Here is a 22,668-nt window from a genome sequence, read left to right as displayed (position 1 = left end):
TTTTGACTAAACTTACGTTGTCTCTTCTAATCCAAGGTTTAGAATATGTGTTAGATATGTGTAAGATACCTAACAAAAATTCATATTTGACAAATTTCCAAATAAAGGTGTCCAAATCCTATGATTCCATTAACGCAGCATTTCATTCCCAAATATTTACATGGGTTTCTGGATTGACTCCAGTTTTCAGAATTTGTCTAATTTTGGCACATGGCAAATGTGGCCCGATTTAAAGGATAACAGAAGTAATTCATGTGTTATAATTTGTTTTTAAATAGTTTAATTTGATTTAATTTATGCATCCATAGTTAATTATATGCAGAGTCCGTGATTCTGTCCTGGCTCAATGACATCAATTTAGTATAATCTGTGCAGCACCCACGGCTTAATTTTTAGTCAGCGTACATGAAAGAATCAGTAGCTTATATTTTAATCATGTGCATTGTTTTACAAAGTACTGAAGTATTATGAATATACAATTTAATCTTCCCTACAGCAACTACAGAACCAATCTAAGGCTTAAAATAATGGAAAATTATCTTTTATTGCAAATTGCAGAAATCTTTCTGATTTTCTATTTTAATGTATACAAATGTAAAGTTAGATTGTAATAATGACAAATTCTTAATGGTTTTTACTTCATACACAAAATGCTGGAAGGACTCAGCAGGTCAGGCAGCATCCATGGAAATGAACATACAGTTGACGTTTTGGGCCGAGACCCTTTATCAGGACTGGAAAGGAGAGAGAAGACGTCAGAATAAAAATGTGGGGGGAGGGGAAGGAGGATAGCTAAGAGGTGACTAGTGAAGCCAGGTGAGTGGGAAAGGTAAAGGGCTGGAGAGGAAGGAATCTGAAAGAAGGGGACCATTTGAGAAAAGGAAGGAGGAGGGGCACTGGGGGGAGGTGATAGGCAGGTGAGAAGAGGTAAGAGGCCAGAGTGGGGAATAGAAGAAGAGGAGAGAGAAGGGTAGTTTTTTTTTCAGGAAGGAGAAATCGATATTCATGCCATCAGGTTGAGGATACCCAGGTGGAATATGAGTTTTTACTCCTCCACCCTGATGGTGGCCTCATTGTGGCACAAGAGGAGGCCATGACTGACATGTGGGAATGGGAATGGAAATCTGAATTAAAATGTTTGGCCACTGTGAGATCCACTTCTGATTAATGGAGTGGAGGTGGTCGATGAGGTGATCCCCCAATTTATGATGGGTCTCATCAATGTAGAGGGAGGCCGTATTGAGGACACTGGATACAATAGGTGACTGCAACAGATCTGCAGATGAAGTGTTGCTTCACCTGGAAGGACTGTTTGGGGCCCTGAACGGAGGTGAAGGGGCAAGTGTAACACTTTGGCCGCTTGCCAGGAGGGACCCGAATGGACAAGGGATTCATAGAGGAAGCAATCCCCGTGGAAGGCGGTGAGGTTGGGGAAGTAAAGATATGTTTGGTGGTAGGATCCCTTTGGAGATGGCAAAAGTTGCAAAGAATAATGTATTGGATGCAGAGGCTCATGGGATGGTTGGTAAGGACTAGAGGAACTCTATCACTGTTAAGGAGGCGGGAAGATGGGGTGAGTGTGGATGTTTTGGAAATGGAGATGTGGGTGATGGCAGCATCAATGGTGGAGGAAGAGAAACCCCGTTTAAAGAAGGAGGATATCTCCGATGTCCTGGAAAGGAAAACCTCAAACTGGGAACAAATGCAGTCGAGACAAAGGAATTGAGAAAAGGGGATAGCATTTTTACAGGAGACAGTGTAGGAAGAGGTATAGTCAAGATAGACATAGGAATTCGTAGATTTATAAAAGATGTGATTTTTGCTTACTCTTTTCAAATTTCAAGGTGGCAAAATTGATTTACAGTCTTTGTAAGAATTTATTAATTTTTGGTACTGGTAATTTGTGAAAATGGACCACTCACAGTCAGCTTCTTAATTATCACGGTAGGCATATTTGTAGCACTGTATCATAAATGGCGTTAAATAGATTTTAGATTCCATGTTACAAAATGTATTGACGTTGCTTTCAAAGAACATCTGGAAAAACCTGCCTTTATTTTCTGTCCAGCATTTCCTTCTCTTAATTTCTCTTGTTTCAGTTTATCCTTTATGCTGAAATTCTGTTGTGTGTGTGTGTGGAGAGTGGATGAATTAGGTGGATTATAGAATGGATTGGGGAATATTGATTGATGAAAGAAATCCTTTTTTTTTTGAGCAGAGGATTTACTTAATTGGGGTAAAATTCAATTGCTGTTTTGATTCAAATACCCCTTAAAATAGGTGTAGTGGGTGTGATGACCACATGCATGTTCTCTTTTGTCTTTGATATTGAACATCATTGGGCTTTGAACATATCTACACTGCAAACAGATAATGAAAATAGACAGCTTTCATGGCAAGATTACCTCTAGGTTTGCAGAAAGCCCCTTTTGAATATTGTTTTATGCACTTTAAAGAAGCATATTTTCTTTCCTGAAAGAAAGAAGTTGTCTGTAGCCAACATGACGAATAGGTGAATGATGTCGCTGCGAAGGTAAACAGATCTTCTTCTACTTGATTTACTGCCATAAATGATGTAAAAGATGTACATCAGGAAAGATGAACACATCTATATCTTGTTGAACTAATTAATACAACTCTATGATGATTATTCTCTCATTTACCTTGCAGGTCTAGTCACCTTTCTGTGACTATTCCTCTCCTCCCCTCCCCTTATCTCAATGGTCTCAGAAATGGGCACAGTGGTTGAATTGGCTGTTGCATGATTGCAGTATATGTGGTCACTTCAGGATACACATTGTATCAAAAGGACAGGCAGGAAGGCAGAGGAGGCAGAGTTGGTCTGTTGGTAAAAATGAAATCAAATCATTAGAAAGAGGTGACATTGCGTCGGAAGGTGTTTAATCATTGTGGATAAAGCTACGGAACTGCCAGGTAAAAAGACCCTGATGGGAGTTGTATACAGACACCCAAGCAGTAGTAAGGATATGGTCTTTGAGTTACTATGGGAGATAGAAAATGAATGCCAAAAGGGCAATGTTACAATAGTCATGGAGGACTTCAGTATGCAGGTCGATTGGGAATATCAGGTTAGTGTTGGATTCCAGGAAGAGGAATTTCTAGAGTGCCTATGAGATGGCATTTTAGAGCAGCTTCTAGTTGAGCCCACTAGGGAATCAGCTATTCTGGATTGGATGTTGTGCAATGAATCAGAATTGATTAGAGAGCTTAAGGTAAAAGAACCCTGAGGAGAAAGTGATCATAATATGATCAAATTCACCCTGAAATTTAAGAAGGAGAAGCCGAATTATCAGTATTATGGTGGAGTAAAGAGAATTACAGAGGTATGAGAGAGGACTTGGTCAAATTTGATTGGAAAAGAACACTGGCAGGGATGATGGCAGAGCAGCAATGGCTGAAATTTCTGGAAGCAATTCAGAAGGCACAGGATATATACGTCCCAAAGAGGAAGAAGTATTCTAAAGGAAAGAGGACACGACTGTGGCTAACAAGATGAGTCAAACCCAATATGAAAGCCAAAGAGAGGGCATATAGTAGAGTAAAAATTAATGGGAAGTTAGAGGATTGGGAAACTTTTAAAAACCTACAGAAGGCAACTAAAAAAGTTATTAAGAAGGTGAAGCTAGAAAACGAAAGTAAGCTAGCCAGTAATACTGAAGGAGATACCAAAAGTTTCTTCAGATACATGAAGTATAAAAGAGGGGCGAGAGTGGATATTAAACTGCTAGAAAACAATGTTGGAGCGGTAGTGAGGGGGACAATGAAATGGTGGTCAAACTGAATAAGTATTTTGCCTCAGCATTCACAGTGGAAGACACTAGTAGTATGGTGGAAGTTCCAGTTGTCAAGGGTCATGAAGTATGTGAAGTTACCATTACAAGAGTGAAGGTTCTTGCGAAACAGAAAGGTCTGACGTTAGATAAGTCACCTGGACCTGATGGTGTACACCCCAGGGTTCTGAAAGAGGTGGCTGAAGTGTTCCTGGAGGCATTAGTAATGAACTTTCAAGAATCGCTAGATTCTGGAATGGTTCCGGAAGAATGGAAAATGTGTATGTCACTCCACTCTTCAAGAAGGGAAAGAGGCAGAAGAAAGGAAACTATAGGCCAGTTAGTCTGCTCTCAGTGGTTGGGAAGATGTTGGAGTCGATTACTAAGGATGAGTTCTCAGGGTACTTGGAGGCACATGATAAAATAGGCCATAGTCAGCATGGTTTCCTCAAGGGAAAATCTTGCCTGACAAATTCATTGGAATTCTTTGAAGAAATAAACAAGCAGGACAAACAAAGGAGAATCGGTTGATGTTGTGTACTTGGATTTTCTGAAGACCTTTGACAAGGTGCCACACATGAGGCTGCTTAACTAGCTACGAGCCCATGATATTACAGGAAAGATTCTAACATGGGTAATGGTTAATTGGCAGGATGCAAAGAGTGGGAATGAAGGGAGCCTTTTCTGGTTGATTGTCAGTGACTAGTGGTGTTCCACAGTGGTATGTGTTGGAACCAATTCTTTTTACGTTATATAGCAATGATTTGGATGATGGAATTGATGGCTTTGTTGCAAAGTTTGCAGACGGTATGAAGATAGGTGGAGGGGCAGGTAGATTTGAGGAAGTAGAGAGGATACAGAAGGACTTAGACAGATCAGGAGAATGGGCATAAGAAATGACAGATGGAATATAGTGTCGGGAAGTGTATGGCCATGCACTTTTGGTAGAAGAAATTAAAGTGTTGACTATTTTCTAAATGGAGATAAAATACAAAAAAGTGAGGTGCAAAGGGACTTGGGATTCCCTGAAGGTTAATTTGTAGCTTGAGTCTGTGGTGAAGAAGGCAAGTGCAATGTTAGAATTCATTTCAAGAGAACTAGAATATATGTAAGAGCAAGTACGTAATGTTGAGACTTTATAAAGCACTAGTGAGGCCTTACTTGGAGTACTATGAGCAGTTTTCAGCCCCTTATCTTACAAAGGATGTGCTGAAACTGGAGAGGGTTCAAAAGAGGTTCATGAGAATGATTCCAGGATTGAATGGCTTGTCATATGAAGAGTGATGGCTCTGGGCCTGTATTCACTAGAGTTCAGAAGAATGAGGGGTGACCTAATTGAAACCTATCAAATGGTGAGGAAGCTCAATAGAGTGGATGTGGAGAGGATGTTTCCTATAGTGGGGGAGTCTAAGACCAGTGACATAGTCTCAGAATAGAGGGGTGTCCTTTTAGAATGGAGTTGAGGAGGAATTTCTTTAGTAGTGAATCTGTGAATTCTTTGCCACAGGCAGCTGTGTTTTTGTGCATATTTAAGGCCAAGTTTTTATGTATATTTAAGGCAGAGGTTGATAGAATCTTGATTGGTCAGGGCATGAATTGATATGGGGAGAAGGCAGGAGATTGGTGCTGAGAAGAAAATTGGATCAGGATCAGCCATGATGGAAAGTGGAGCAAACAAAAGGCCTAATTCTGCTCCTGTATCTTATGGTCTTATGGATCTGGAGGCTCTCCATTTTGTTCACATTGGTGAAGTGGGGCGGGGGTGGTCTCTGGCTCGAACTCGGAAACATCAACCAAGAATATTTCAATTTTCAGGGCACAAATCTGAGCAGCCTATCAACACTTCTGCTGAATGGAACCATAAGTTAAATCATATTGGTAACTCCAAAATATGTATGTGAAAATTTTGTTTGTGCATTTAAAATTGTTTTCCTCACAATTTTCTGGCCTATAACATTTATGCTTGTGAAAGACAAGTGGACTTTTAACGTGTGCAATGGAAATACCATGGCTTGAAGAGCAAAAAGCATTTAACAAGATGTGTTTATGAAAAGAACAAGATGCAAAATTGTTGTGAAGGTTTCATCTGGTAGTATTGGCAGAGGCTAAGTGAACCTTGCCTATCTAAATGTGTCTCAAGCAACATTGTATTGCTCCTTTGATGCTGCATATATTGTCATCTTCTACTGCCATCTTATCTGTGGAATCTGTGTCTTCTGCTACCTTTTTATTGAACTATGCTGTGCAATGTTGTGGTGAGCCCGGAAAGCCACTGCCATTTTGATATTGTTGTGCATTTTTAAAGTTACTTGTGGAAGGATCAAAGTATCCAAAGCACATTTTTGACATTCCAATGGACTGCTTGCAGAATGATATTTCTGATGAACAGATGACTTTTTTTGATATCTCTCCTGAACTTTGAGTTCCTTAGAAGAATAATTGCCTTGTGGATAGTGCTTGTCCTCAACAACCTGCCTCCTGGAATTTGCTTGGAGGACTAAATATATCAGGAAGTGTTGCCAGTGTAACTTGGTACCCCTAGAGAAAGATTTGCTTGTTAACTATTGTATGTAAGTAGGTTTGAATGTCCTTATAAACACAAGTGCAATCAGTGATCCTCAGACTTGTAGAATACTTGTCAGAAATGCATAATTAAGTAATCACTGATTCTGGCTAGTCGTGTCAGTAAAATTTTCATTTCAGTGCTAGCAAACAAGGGTGTTGTTTCTGGTCCATTTATGTCCAGTAATCCAAGTAAGTATTGCCAAAGCTGTCTACCTTTGCTCATCAGCAAAGTGATACGACGATATTACTGACAGTGCCATCAACTGACACTTGTCAGTAATCTGCTTTCTGACGCATAATTTGTGTTTAGCCAGCGCCACTTCATTTCAGATAAGATTATCAACTACAGAATTCCCATCTAATGCTTCATTGTTCCTGTAATAGTTTCTCTTGTGAGTTTTAAAGAGCTTTTGAATGCTGTGTACCTAGAATTAAATTTAATATACCTAAACCACATCTTGCGTCTTACTAGCTGTTTCTTCATTGTTGACTAATACTTTTGGGTTAAATCCAAAAACATGGTGGGATTGCATAAAGTTTCTGATCTTCTAACCTTTAATGGGGCTTTTACTTTCTTCTCTCCTCCCTCCCCCATACACCTTAAAATTCATTCTCCATCCCTTTGTCTGTTTCTCTGTCTGCATACTTCCACTGCTTTTCTGCACTCTGGTGTCCCCTATACAGTTTTCACACCTTTTTTTTTAGATCTCAGTACTTTCTCTGATAGCACTTTACTTATGTGCTGCATTTCATCTCATTTCTGTTTCTACTTGTTCTCTCTAAGTCTCTCTCCTCACAACATTATTTTTCTATTCTGAATTGGCAATGACCAAACACTATTTTAACGAAGTGCGTACTTTTAATATATGAGGAGAAAAGCAGCTGGATACTTCCACTGAATTTTTTTTTCCAATTTGTAACTACATTAATAATTTTATCTATTGTGTGCTGCACAGCTTGTTGCACATGGCAATCTGGAAATATTTCTCTTGCACCCAGTCTTAATTTTCTGGTTCACTGGTCAAACTGACTATTTCTGGGAGGACTCAACTTATATAATCAAGGTATATAAAGGAAATGATTTAAAAAGGTTAAGAAGTTTTGGGGGTGCCTTTGAATGACTGTGTGTATGTATGTCAATTTCTAATTATGATGTGGCCAATTGACTTCAAGTTCATTTATTGTCATCTGACACACACACACACACACACACACACACACACACACACACACACACAAAAAACCAAATGAAACAACACTCCTTCAGACCATGGTGCACCAAAAACTTGTATCACTCACTGCACATAAAACAGAATATTGCCACAGATATGTTAATAAAATATAATTCAAAATGCACAGGTAAACAGTAAACAGCTCGCTATCCTAGTGATGAGATCTTGGTGTGGCAGAGTATTCATTAGTCTGACAACCTGAGGGATGAAGCTGTTACCCAATCTGGTGGTCCTAGTCCTGATACTTCTGTATCTCCTTCCTGATGATTGTGGGATGAGTGGTAGTAGAATGTCACAGCTGGAAGTGAAGCTCTGCTGTCCCCTATGTCGCAGGATTTAACCTTGTAAGAGATTACAACATTCAAACCCTGCCACAGCTGTCAAGCATCCCTCATTGAATCCAATCTTGTCCGGAATCTCCACTTCACCCGAGAGATGGCTTTCCGGAGATCACATCTGCACCTCTTGAAGCATTCTTGATCTGCTGTCCCTTACATCGCAAGATTTAACCTTGTAGGAGGTGATGGCATCCAAACCCTGCCACAGCTGTCAAGCATCCCTCGTTGATCCCAATCTCGTCCTGAATCTCCTCTTCACCCGAGAGATGGCTTTCTGCAGATCATACCTGCACCTCTTGTAGCATTCTTGATCTCCAGACTTGAATGCCTCTGATCTGGTTCTCAGCAGGTTCTGGATTTCATTGTTCATCTGGGGCTTCTGATTTTGGGTAAGCCCTGAATGAATTTATGGGGACATACTCATCTACAGCTGTTTTAATAAAGTTTGTTATGACCATGTTGTGGTCATTCAGATCCTCAGCTGAGTGCTTGAACACAGCCCATTCCACTGACTCAAGCCAATCCTGTAACCATTCCTTTGCTTCCCGCAACCACCTCTTAGTTGTCTTAGATCTCTGTAGCCTTGCTTCATAGGTTCTGTGTGCAGGTAGTCCGAATACAGCCAAATGATCGGACTTGCCAAAATGCAGTCTCAGGAAGGAACGATAGGCATTCCTTATCATAGTGTAGCAGTGGTCTAGTACAGGGGTCCCCAACCTTTATTGCACCGCAGATAGGTTTAATTGACAATATTCTTGTGGACTGGCCGACGGGGGGCCGGGGGGGGGGGTGGTGTTCAAGTTCAACAATGCGTGACAGGGAATGAAGAAAGGTGCCGCTGACTCATATTGTTTCATATCGCCAAATCATATCGCTTCCTCGCGGCCCGATAGCACATGCTTTGTGGCCCGGTGGTTGGGGACCACTGGTCTAGTGTGTTGGGACCTCTGGTGCAGCAGGTTATGTACTGGCAATAATTGGGCAGGGTTTTCTTCCTGGTTAAAGTCACCGACTATAACTTGAAATGCATTGGGATGGGCTCTTTCTCGCCTGCAGGCGACATTGTGCAGTTTTGCGAGTGCTTGCTTATGATCGGCTGCTGGTGGTATATAAACTGCAGTCAGGATCACGGATGAGAACTCCCAAAGATAGAATGGTCTAAGTTTCATCGATAGGTGTTCTAAGTCAGGGAAACAAGAGGTTGACATAACCCCCATATCCAAACACCAAAGAGAATTGACTAAAAAACACATGCCACCACCTTTTTCCTTACCGGAGTTCGTGGTTCAGTCCATTCTTAAAATTGTAAAATTTTCTGGGAAGATAGCTGCACCCGGCATGTTTGCTGTTAGCCAAGTCTCAATACAACAAACAATTGAGATCTGCCTCATCTGCCTCTGATACAGCAGCCTTGCCCTGAGATCATCAGTCTTATTTTCCAGGGACTGCACATTCACCAACAAAGTGCTAGGTAAAGGAGGCCTCATCTCTCCGGGTTTCAGCCTGGTTTGAATTCCACTTCTCCTGTATCTCCGGCCATGGCATTGACCCTTACAGGCACTGGAACATCTGCTTCGCATTCGATCGTCGATTGTGAGATCTGAAGATCATTGATGTAATTTTATAATCCATTGTTAAGAGGAAATTTACATGCTGCAGATTGTGGTGAAAGTAATTCAAACAAAGTAACTTAAGAGGAAAACTGGAACAGTTAGTTTCCTGCAGCCTGCAGAGAGTCGCCGATGTACACCGGCGCCATCATTAGATTGTTTACAATATTAATACTGCATTATCTAAAACAAGTTTTCAATTGCATAGTGTACCATTGTCAAGACCCCGTAATATATCATCATCGCGTTCTCCCCCAGCCAGAAGTTGTGTGTTTTAATTAGCTGTTTGTAATTATGTTAATGAGATGAAAGGTGCTTCTACTTTCTTTGGGAGATTTGGCATGGTGCTAAATTTTCTACAAGCTTCTACAGATACACTATTGAAAGCATCCTCACTGGATGCATTATGGCCTGGTACAGTAATTTCAACACACAGGGTCTCTAGGGGCTGTGGAGCGTAGCGGATGCAGCTCTTTCCATCATAGGTACTGTATTGGCAGCATCAACAGGAAGGCAGCATCTTACATCAAGGATCCCCACTGTCTGGGTCCTGCCCTGTTCTCACTGTTACTCCCAGGCAGAAGGCTTGGAAGCCTGAAGTCCTACATGAGATTTGGGAGCAGTTACTACAACAGTTTCTTGAACGGATCTTCACAACCTCTGGACCACCTCTTGCACTACCATTGACTTTTCACTTTGTTGTATAATTTTACGTATGTTGATATTCTGTCTGTTGCCTGTGTTGGTCTATGTGCCTGTGATGCTGTTGATGAGTTTTTCATTGTACCTGTGCCTCACTGTACTTGTGCAAATGGCAATAAACTTGACTTGATCTGATGAAGAAAGCTGGCCAATGAAAGTATGTTAAAAAAAAATGATGTTTCAAAGCACTGCAGGCTGAAGGGAACTTAAATAGAAGAAGCATCTGAGGAATTGAAGATAAATTGTCAGTTTTCTTAATGATTGTTAATTGCTAACTAATATACTAATAAAGAAGCACTTTTTGTCTATTGGTATCTTGTAAATGAATTATCAATACAAAATTTAAATAGCAATGATTATGAAAATTGAACAATGATCTGATTGATTTTCTGTATTTGCCATTAGAGTCTTGTGGCAATAAAAATAAGGGTGATGATGTAATGCAGATTCAGATGAGGCTGACGTGCCAAAGCTGAGAAAAAGTTCTCCATCGAATCAGGATGAAAATTACAACAGAGGAGTGGAGAAAACAAACAATTTCTATTTCAGAAATAACCCTATTACTGTTAGAGTACTGCAAGTTGTTTTTCCTTAAATCTGGTTTATGTTTTAAGCATCATTGAAAATAAATCAAATTGAAATAGGAGGGAAGCTGAAGTTGTACCATTCTTAAAATATAGTTAATATTGCAAGTTTCATTTTTCTTCATTGAGAAGGATGCCTTCTCAGTCAAAATTTTATAATTGAACTTCATTTTGTGGTTTTTTACTTATTTAGCACATTCTCTGATCCTGCATAAACAAGTTGAAAGCATAATTATTTCAAAATGGAATTTTCTAAATACAATTTCAAAACAGCCTTAATGGAATATTTAAAAATCATTTTCATTTTAAAATGTTGATTATGATAGAATGAAAATGTGTGATAGCCATGAACAAAACAAAAAATACATTTTGCAAGTTGAAAGTGTTCTGGAGGGAATGGTGTAGCCTTGGTAACCAACTACATTTTAATAAGATTCTTCATTCTGAGTACTGTTCGAAGTTTTGGAAATGTGCTGTCGATCTAAAATAATGAATGATTTATAATCTGTCACTTGTGCGCTGTAGAAGATATACAATCCAAAGAGTATTCCAAAAATGCTAAACTCTAAATAAGATCAGTATTGAGAGATACAGATTTTTTTTCCCATTCCTGAGAAAACTTTGTTTCTGTTCAAAGAAATTTTTCAGTGACGTTTTCAACAATGACAGAAAACAGCATTCTATGTTATGAGGATTCCTACAAGATCCTGTAATCACTGATGAATATGCTTTTGAGAAAAATCATTTGCAAAATTGGATAATGAGCTATTTTAATCATTTATATTCATCTTGGCCTTTAGTATCTCTCACAGTACATATATTTGATGAGCTTAGTAGATATGTACTTATAGTTTCATTTCTAAATTAAATTGATATTCTGTCTTAACCAAAGTTCAAAAGAAGCAGTCTGGTGTGGGATTTGATTCAAGCAATACAATCTGATAGTGTCTCCACTTCTGATTGATGGAGCTGTGTGAGAACAAAAAATAAGAGTGGGTAGATGGTGAATAACATAATGTTAGTTGTGGCTCAGAGGCAGCAAAATTGTCTCCAAGTCAAAAGGTCTTGGGTTCAAACCTGAGCACTTACACCAGAGATACATGTTTCAGAGAGTTTTTAAACTGGGGCGTCATCTGTACGTCAGGGGATGTAAAAAGAAAACTCCTTGGCACCACTTAAAGAAAACCAGTGCTGTTCCTCAGGTGTACAGCCACATTTAACCCTCAAGCAGCACTTGAACAGTGTAATCTTGTTGAATTGATGGCTTTGTGGCTAATTTTGCAGATGATACCAAGGTAGGTGGAGGGGCAGGTAGTGTTGAGGGAGCAGGGAGTCTGTTGGCTGTTGGGATATTGAGTGAGGAGAAGGGAAGGGGTATGATGGGGGCTTGAATGGGGAAATGGAAAAATAGAGAAGAGGAGTGGAGAGAAATTACTGAAAGTTACAGAAATCGATGTTAATGTCATCAGGTTGGAAGCTACCCAGATGGAACATGAGGCGTTGCTCCTCCAACCTGAGAGTGGCTTCATCGTGGCAGTAGAGGAGACCACGGACTGACATGTTGGAATGGGAATTGGAAGTAGAATTAAAATGGGTGCTAACTCACACCTATTGTGGGGGACGGAGCAAGGGTGCTCGATGTACTCTATACTTTGTTCATACCCTGTACAACATACAAACAATGCATAGGAGAGAGGGTGGTCTCTGATGGCTTCACATTGGATGGGGGAGCACACTATCTGTTAAGATCAACTGTCACAACATAAACAATGTTTTAAAGCTGTGATCATTTTGATTTTTGAAGACTTCACCTTGGCAACAGGTATAAGAAGTATATTTGAAATTTCTTTAGTTTCCATTTTGGTCTTGAAAGTTCTCCCAACAATGTGAAAAATAAATTATAATCACACTGTGCAAGAGAAATTAATAACTTATCTGAATATTTAAATTAATTATGCTTTGCTCCTTCATTTGCATCAGGAGACTTGCAGCCTGCCCTCATGAATCACTAATTTTTCAGCTGGGAATTAAACACTTTTTAGTGGCAGTTTTGAAATAAGTTAACACTAACCTACTAGAAGCAAACATTTACAGGAGATGCAGGCTGTCTCAGCATAACAAATGGGTTCCATTTCCACAGATGACCATCATTTGATTTTGTTCACAAGTAGAATAATACTTTCAATGGTAGCTATACCTCCATGGTAAACAGTCAATGTTTTGGGCCGAGACCTTTCATCAGGACGGGAGAAAAAAGATGAGAAGTCAGAGTAAGAAAGTGGCGGGGTGGGGTGGGGTGGGGGGCAGGTAGAGAAGGAAACACAAGGGAGTAGGTGATAGGTGAAACCGGGAGGCGGAGGGGTGAAATAAAGAGCTGGGAAGTCGATTGGTGGAAGAGATAAAGGGCTGGAGAAGGGAAAATCTGATAGGAGAGGACAGATGGCCATAGAAGAAAGGGAAGCAGGTGGAGCACCAGAAGGAGGTGATGGGCAGGAAAGGAGATAAGCTGAGAGAGGGAAATGGGAATGGGGAAAGAGCAATTACCAGAAGTTTGAGGAATTGATGTTCATATCATCAGGTTGGAGGCTACCCAGACAGAATATAATAAGTTGCTCCCCCATCCTGGATGTGGCCTCATCGCGGCAGTAGAGGAGGCCATGGACTGACATGTCGGAATGGTAATAGGAAATAGAATTAAAATGGGTGGCCACTTTGAGTTCCCCATCTTGTGGTCTTAAATCATGTTTCATGAATCTGGTTGAGTTTTTTTCAAAGAGGGGTCCTAAAGGATTGATGAGGACAGGACAATGGGCATTGTCTATGTGAACTTTATCACGACCTTTTACAGGGGTCCTGCATGGTAGGCTAATCCAGTAGGTTGGAACACATGGGATCCAGTGTTAGCGCTAGCCAATTAGATATAAAATAGGCTTGGTTGTAGGAGGCAGAGAGAGGGTCATGCTGGAGAATTGCTTTTCAGATTGGAGTCCTGTGACCAGTACTGTGCCGCAGGAATCCGTACTGGGTCATCTGTTGTTTGTCATTCATATTAATGACTTAGATGAGAATGTAGGTGGAATGATTAGTGAATTTGCAGTTGACACAAAAAATCTGTTTTAAATTGCCAACACCTTGATTTGATGTCAATACACACAAACTGCTGGGAGAACTCAGCAGGTCATGGATCATTAATGGAGAGGAGTAAAGAGTCGATGTTTGGGCTGAGACTCTTCATCAGGACTGGTATCAATGTTCTATCGTGAACATTTGTAACTCTCAGATTCTTGTACATAAAAACTACAATTCCAAAAGAAAGTAGTACATTTATAATTCCACCTGTGCCTTTGAAATGTTATATTCTCCTTTTCTGCCCGTAGTACAGTCCCTTGTCTAAGACCTTTGCCCTATCAGCAAAAAAAACTTAACTTTGAGGTATAATTCCGAGAGGAGAAGATGGCAGTGCGCTGCGCGTGCGCAGCTCTCTGGTGAAAAATGATGTCGTAACTGTTAAATAGGGGCCGTGGACAATTCTGATTTGATGGAGAATGAACGTGAAAGCACAGAGGAACTTCTGGAGAAATTTCTGAAACGCCCATCCGCTGCTGTCGTTACTGCGTGGTCGGGAATCTTTCAGAAGGTAGGCCTCAAAATCCCCGGCCTTGCCTGCTTTTGGCGACCAAGAAGGAGGTCGAATCGTTCGGCAGAGATGCGGCTCAGTACTCTGTGTCGGAGAGCTGATCAGAGCTCGAAGTTTTCGGATGACTCAGAGTCGGATTGTGGTCGGCATGGCAGGGAGAGTTTTTCTTCCTTCTCCCGTCTGCGTGAGATGTGGGACATTTGAGAAACTTTGAACTTTACTGTGCTCACGGACTTTCTTCATCAAGTTATAGTATTGCTACACTGTTTGTAACTATATGTATAATTATGTGGTTTTGTCAGTTTTTTTCAGTCTTGATTTGTCCTGTGTTTTGTGATATCACACAGGAGGAAATAATGTATCGTTTCTTAATGCATGCATTACTAAATGACAATAAAAAGGGACTACGTGTCTTCATAATCTAATTGTTGTTCACATTTTTTAGTGTGGCAGTTTTTTAGGTGAACTTTTTGTTTGTGTTATTTTGGAGGGAAAGTTTGAAAATTACCAGAAATTACTTTGCCATATCTAATCTGTTCAGGCCTTTTAACATTCGAAATGTTTCTATGAGATCCCCCCTCATTCTCCTGAACTCCAGGGAACACAGCCCAAGAGCTGCCAGACATTCTTCATACGGTAACCCTTTCATTCCTGGAATCATTTTTGGGAATCTTCTGTGAACTCTCTCCAATGTCAGTATATCCTTTCTAAAATAGGGAGCCCAAAACTGCACACAATACTCCAAGTGTGGTCTCACGAGTGCCTTCTAGAGCCTCAACATCACATCCCTGCCCTTATTTTCTATACCTCTAGAAATGAATGCCAACATTGCATTCTCCTTCTTCACCACCGAGTCAACCTGGAGGTTAACCTTTAGGGTATCCTGCACAAGGACTTCCAAGTCCCTTTGCATCTCTGCATTTTGAATTCTCTCCCCATCTAAATAATAGTCTACTCATTTATTTCTTCCACCAAAGTGCATGACCATACACTTTCCAGCTTTTTATTTCATTAGATTAGATTGGATTCAACTTTATTGTCATTGTGCCGAGTGCAGATACAAAGCCAATGAAATGCAGTTAGCATCTGACCAGAAATGCAAAGAATAGTGTTAGTTACAAAATAACTGAGAATAAAAAAGTGCTACAGCACACAAATATAAAAGTACTGAGACAGTACAATATGGGTGCAATACTGCTTAGCGCTGTGATGTGAGGTTCAGTGGGGTCACAGCCTCAAGGAAGAAGCTCTTCCTGTGCCTGCTGGTGCAGGAGCGGAGGCTCCTGTAGCGCCTACCGGATGGGAGGAGAGTAAAAAGTCCATGGTTAGGGTGAGCTGCATCCTTGATAATGCTTTTCGCCCTGCCCAGGCAGCATTTAGGGTAGATGTTCTCAATGGTGGGCAATTGGGTGCCGATAATCCGCTGGGCAGTTTTCACCACAAGCTGGAGTGTTTTGTGGTCCAATACAGGACAATTGCCATACCACACTGAGATGCAGTTTGTGAGTATGCTCTCAATGGTACAGCCGTAAAAGTCTATCAGTATCCTGGGACAGGGGTGAGCTTTCTTGTTGCTCCGCAGGAAATAAAGGCACTGTTGCACCTTTTTCATCTGGATGGAGGAGTTCAGGGACCAGGTGAGATCCTCGCAAATGTGGACACCAAGGAATTTGAAGCTTGATACACGCTCCACTACAGCTCTGTTGATGTAGATGGGGACGTGAGTGTGGCTCCTAGCATGCCTGAAGTCCACAATGATCTCCTTGGTCTTCTGGGTGTTAAGGGCCAGGTTGTTGTCGGCACACCATGTGGCTAGGTGCTGGACCTCGTCCCTGTAGGCCGTCTCATCATCCCCTCTGATCAGGCCAACCACCGTGGTGTCGTCTGTGAACGGCACTTCTTTGCCCATTCCCCTAAACTCTCTAAGTGTCTCTGCAGGCTCTCTGTTCCCTCAACACTACCTGTTCCTCCACCTATCTTTGTATCATCGGCAAATTTAGCCACAAATCCATTAATCCCATAGTCCAAATCATTGACATACATCGTAAAAATCAGTGGTCCCAACACCGACCCCTGTGGAACTCCACTGGTAACCAGCAGCCAGCCAGATAGGATCCCTTTATTCCCACTCTCTGTTTTCTGCCAATCAGCCAATGCTCCACCCATGCTAGTAACTTCTCTGTAATTCCATGGGATCTTATCTTGCTAAGCAGCCTCATGTGTGGCACCTTGTCAAAGGCCTTATGAAAATTCAAGTACACCACATCTCCTTTGTCTGCCTTGCTTGTAATTTCCTCAAAAAATTGCAGTAGGATAGTCAGGCAGGATTTTCCTTTCAGGAAACCATGCTGGCTTTGACCTATCTTATCTTGTGCCTCCAGGTACTGTCTTCTCATCCCAAACAATCGATTCCAACAACTTCTCAACCACTGATGCCAGGCTAACAGGTCTATGGTTTCCTTTCTGCTACCTCCCACCCTTCGTAAATAGCGGAGTAATATTTGCAATTTTCCAGTCATCTGAAAATCATAAGAAAATACAGTAATGGCTGAGAACAGCGATAGGAAGCAGATAAGAATAGACCAGGCATTAGGAGCACAGTACATTAGAAAACTAAATCAGAATCAGGTTTAATATCATTGGCATTTGCCTAAATTGTCTCGTACCTGTTGTTATGTGAATATGCCAAGAGTTTATGTATGGGGCCAGCTGAGGCCTCAGCTGACTGACTACCTGGCTACCAACCTCACCAAAAATGGTCATAGTGACATCCATTGAGGTGTCAGTCACATACTACTGACATTGTATCCAAAGTGTATAAAACACAATATATTTTGACTCTTTGGCAGACACCTGCCTGATGATGCCTGTGTGTATGCTTGTACTATATTGGCATTGAATTAAGCATTTTAACGTATACTGCTCCAGTCTAATCACCGGTTAAAATGAACATTGAACATGTTAAGATGATTAATTGTACCCCAAGGTAGAACTGTTCTTTAAGCAAGCAATGTGAAATGTGTGTATAATGACAATTTTAAAGAAAATTTGGTGCTTAATGGATTGAAGACTTCTTGAACACTGGTGACATGTTTTTTAGTGCACACCTTAATCTCAATTATGCATACCGATTCAGATAACTAATTCTAATTATGAAAACTATTTAATTAACTGTATAAATAGTTGGCATTTGAATTAAGTATTTGGATCTTAGTCCTTATTGATACTTTTTAACTTGATTGCAGTACACACCAAAGCTTTTTTCTGCACTGACATCCTACTATCTTTTTTAGACAGTGGGAATGAAGAACAATCAGATCGGAGGCAGACAAACATAGATTGTCGTCAAAACAGGTTTGGACAAGGTAGGAAACTTGCATTAAAATAAAGTTACTTTGCAAAGAGCAGAGCCAGAAACAAAGTGCCAAATAGAGAAGATGATTGAGATGACCATTGAGGAAGACTGTGAGAAGAGCTCAAACAACCTAATCATGAATGCTATCCTGAAATCTTTGGCAGATGCAGATGCAAAAGGTTTACAGTGCCAGTGACCTGTGCTCAATTTCTGCTACTGTCTGTAAGGAGTTTGTACATTCTCCCCGTTACCATATTGGTTTCCTCCAGGTGTTCCGGTTTCTTCCCACAGTCCAAAGATGTACCAGTTAGTAGGTTAATTGGTCATTGTAAATTACCCTGTGATTAGGCTAGGCTTAAATCGGAGGTTGCTGAGTGGCTTGGCTCAAAGGACCAGAAGGACCTAATCTGTGCTTCATCTCAATAAATAAATAAATAAATATTTAAAATGAGTGAACAAAAAAAAATCTTTAAAAAAAAAATAAGGCTAAAAGTCAATCTCAGTATATCCACATTTTTAAGTGTAAACTCAAACTCATATGTTAATTCTTTCCATATGTTTCCACATGTAACTGAAATTTTACAAAAGAAAATCCAAACTGGCTTTTATGGCTGTCCTTTGGGCCAGGGCTAGTGCCTTACCTTAGTGCTTGGCACTCTCAGATTGTTGAGTGTGGCTTAGTACTCAATTTGTGTTAGCACTGCCCATTGAGGGGAGGTGGGACAGTGTCAGGTCATGTCCTTGGGGGATGGGGGGGAATGCACACCCCTCCCCCCCCCCCTTTCATCGGACTATTCCTCCTCCTCTCTGCTTTTCTGCAGAATTGAATGCAAATGGTGTGAGTTTTGCTGCTACTGGGCCTGAGGGACGTCAGGAATGCCTATTAGAGAGAGAGAGAAGAGATTTTTAAGGAGGTAGTGAGAGTGGAGTTAGTTAAGGAGGGAGTAAAAGAATGTGAGAAGTGTTGTGGGAAATAATATGACAGATTTGGAGACAGGCTGACTTGAGAGGGAAGTGGAGGTGAATGAACTCTGCCATCTTGTAACAATGTGAGCTGTTCACCTTGTTCTTCATTACATTTTCTTTGTAGTATTTAATCCAAAATCCAAAACAAAGAACTAATTCCATTGTATTAGTTTAACAGCAAGTGTTACCAAGCTATTTGAAAGGTGCCGTATAGTCAATCACTAACATCAAGGCCAGGAATTGGAGAAATTCAGCCATTTGAAGGTTTTTAAATACCAATTAAGTTCAGAACTCCAGGACCATACAAGGATTTGAATTTAGAGATTTCGAATAATATTGTTTGTGGTCATTAAGACGAAGTATTTTTCTTTGGGCCATTTCAAATGTGGCTATTCTGTTATTGTTTAACTTGTGTAAATAAAATCATGACTCCTTTTAATTATTAATTAATCATAATTAATTTCTTTTAAATGTTTGACAGTCCTAGTAAAAATATTACATTTAAGAAATGAAATATTTTAAAATAATGAAAACATTAAAGTAATGCAAATATTATATTAAAAAAGTCATTTTATTCTTAGCAACCAAGCAGCCGAATTGCCTGGTTGATGCAGTTCTTGGTCTAAACGAATGCAGGATCCATGTACAGATTCATTGGTGTAAATGCTGAGTGATTTAAGCAAGTTGTTGGACTCAATGAAGAACTCAGTGGCAGCACTCAGTCTTCACATTGATAGAGCCTTTAAAAAGAGCATTGACTTGTTATACAAGGAGAGACTAAAACTGAATGTCACATTGTCCCTAAAGATCTCTGCACATATCCTACTTTATTTCCTGAATGAAGTAATAAGTATTAGAGGGATTGAAATAGGACATTTGTCAGTGATTCTAAAAGATGCTATTGGGAAGTTAATCCAAGTGTTTGATCTTTCTAACTCATTCTCCACTGTGCCACACATTCCACATGCATTTTCCGACTCACGACATCCTTTCCCCATCCTTTTAGTAAAATATTATTCATACATAATTGGCTTACTCTTCTCTGGCCTTTGTTTCTTCCGTCAAGCCTCATTGTTTGGGTGAGTTGGTTGCTGTGGTTCTGTGGTTTTGCAAATGTTGAATGCAATATCTATCTTATTCATTTTTCAATGAAATTATCAGTGAGGCCTTCAGTTCAACTTCCCAGATGCGCTCAAATACAAGGGTCATCATACTGTTACAAGTGTCACTCCACTCGTTAAGAAGGGAGGGAAGCAGAAGAAAGGAAGTTTTAGTCCAGTTAGTCTGACTTCCAATGGCTGGGAAGATGACAGAGTCCATTATTAAGGATAAGATTTCAGGATACTTGGAGGCACAAGATGAAGTAGACCAAAGTCAGCATGGTTTCCTTAAGGGGAAATCCTGCCTGACAAATCTGTTGGAATTCTTTGAGAAAATAACCAACAGGATAAACAAAAGAGAGACAGTGGATGTTGTTTACTTGGATTTTCAGAAGGCCTTTGGCAGGTTGCTGCACATGCAGGTAATGGGAGTAATGTCATTCAGTGCCAAGGGAAAATAGCTGGATATTCTCTTTTTGAATATCATCATTACCTGGCACAAATATTGGGATATTGTGCAGGTCTCACTGCATTTGGATAGATACTTTTATTGATCCCAAAGGAACTTACAGAGTGTCATAGTAGCATTACAAGTGCACAGATATACAAATATTAGAAGAGAAGTAAGGAAGAATAAAAAAAAAGTTACCTTAAAAATAAGATGTACAAGATTTCCTTAAGGTTGTTATAGCTGGAGGTGGTAATGGGGAGAAGCTCCTATTGCCTGTTAATTGCTTCCAGTGGCACGTGCCTCGGACAAACAAGTCCAGCTCCTGGCCTTCATGTGTGGCTTAGCTACTAAGCCCAGCAGAACCATTTCTACTGACAGGAGAAAGGGCAAAGATGGGTTACTGGCACCTTAAAATCAGTCGCTTCGGGCAGATGGGGCTCATCAGCCATGGTTGGTTGCTCATCCAGGAGAAGGAAAACTCTGATCTCAAACTTCCTTGTGGCTATACTAACTTCTGGGGAAAGCTTCAGGAGTAAACCCCGAGGGAAAAAATCTAGAACTGAAGTCCTTAAGGCAATCCTACACTGAGTTCAATGCTGACTGGCAACTCCTGCAATGCTGCTGGTACCAAACTGTATCGGTCTCTGCCATTCCTTTGGATTCATCAAATGTGTGGAGAGGGGGAGCTTGCTGCATGGGCAACAGCTTGCTCTCCATATCATACTGCCCAGGCTTGCACTTCTAGACAACTAGGACGTAATATCCATGGTCAACTCTGACTGACGGAGGCTTTACATCACAAGATTTACAAGTCAAAGATTACAAGATTTCCAAGTTCACACTGCTAAGTTCATACATTTGGATATGAACTTGCAAATAGTGCTGAACATTATGTGATCGTCAGCAAACATCTTATGATTGAAGGAATTAATTGATGAAGCAGCTGAAGATATTTGGGCCTCAGATATTTACCCTGAGGAACTCCTGCAGAGATGTGTCTGGGTTGAATGACCTCCAACCAGCATAATAATCTTTATTTGTGCTAGGTATACAGTAATTTCACTCAGTGGAAGGTTTTCCGTCCTGGTTCCCACTGATTCCAGTTTATCCGGGACTCTGATGCCACAATCAAACGTGCTGCTGTGACAACAGACACAAAATGCTGGAGGAACTCAGGAGGCCAGGCAGGATCTATGGAAAAGAGTAAACAGTCGACGTTTCGGGCTGAGACCCTTTGTCAGGACTCTTTATCTGAGCCCACATAGCCAAGATCATAAAGAAGAACAAGGAGTTCTGAAACAGATGGTATGGCCTTCACAGAGCCCTGATTTAAACATCTTCAAGACTGTCTGGGTTTACCTGGAGAGACAGAAGCAAACAAGACACCCAAAGTCTGCGGAAGAACTGTGGTAAGTTCTCCAAGTTGCTTGGAACAACCCACCAGCCGATTTTCTTATAAATTGCACGTCAGTGTACCTAAAAGAACTGATGCAGTTTTAAAGACAAAAGGGTGATCACACTAAATATTGATTTAATTTACTTACACACACACACACACACACACACACACACACACACACACACACACACACACACACACACACACACACCGCTGATCACCAACCCCATTTGCAGAAATGCAACCCAAACCTGCAGGGAACCTCCACTGTGTGACTGCAGACACTCATCCATGTAGTGCTCTCCAGCTCTTCTACTGACAAACTGCCTGCCTCCTGTTTGAGCCAAAAATTTCAAATTTTGACTCGTCGGTCAGTTCAGAGCACTTGCTGCCATTGTTCAGCATCCAGTCCTTAGTGTTTTTGTGCAAAGGTGAGTCTCTTGGCTTTGTTTCCACTTTGGAGGTATAGCGTTTTGGCAGCAACTCTTCCATGAAAACCACTTCTGTCAAGACTTTTAGAGGGGTGTGCTTGGGTTCCAGTGGTTTCTGTGAGTTCAGAGCTGATATTAGTGCTGGATGACTTCTGATTTAGAAGGTAAGTCAGTTTGATGTATCTCTCATCTGCTGCACTCGGTTTCAATGTCCGACCACTGCATTTCTGGTCCTCAGCCTTGCCTGTTTCTTTGTGCTTCTTCAGGAGAGCTTGGACAGCATATCTTGAAATTCCTGTCTGCTGCGAAACTTCTGCTTGGGAGAGACCTTGCTGTTGCTGGATGACTCCCTCGTGTCTTGTAGCTCTGCTCACTCTTGCTATGGTGTAAGAATTGATGATCTGAAGGTTAAACTGTCACGTCTACCACGACCTCACCTTTTAGTTTGTTTGTCCTTTGTCCGGTTTGATTCCTTGTACACATGTTTCTGTTTCATTTAAACAATTT

General features: G+C 40.7%; 1 protein-coding gene across 5 annotated transcripts in view; it reads left to right on the top strand.

Moving 5' to 3' along the window:
• LOC140191404 (protein TANC2-like) overlaps positions 1-22,668 on the top strand; it is a 745,351-nt gene that overhangs the window by 319,111 nt on the left and 403,572 nt on the right. For all 5 annotated transcript variants that reach the window (XM_072248798.1, XM_072248801.1, XM_072248797.1 and 2 more), the window contains one exon: positions 17,753-17,824. In XM_072248798.1, coding sequence (XP_072104899.1) covers positions 17,753-17,824 — 72 coding nt within the window. The remainder of the gene's footprint in view (positions 1-17,752; positions 17,825-22,668) is intronic.

Source organism: Mobula birostris, chromosome X, assembly GCF_030028105.1.
Source record: "Mobula birostris isolate sMobBir1 chromosome X, sMobBir1.hap1, whole genome shotgun sequence".
Classification (NCBI taxonomy): Eukaryota; Metazoa; Chordata; class Chondrichthyes; order Myliobatiformes; family Myliobatidae; genus Mobula; species Mobula birostris.
This window is presented reverse-complemented; position numbering and strand designations above follow the sequence as displayed.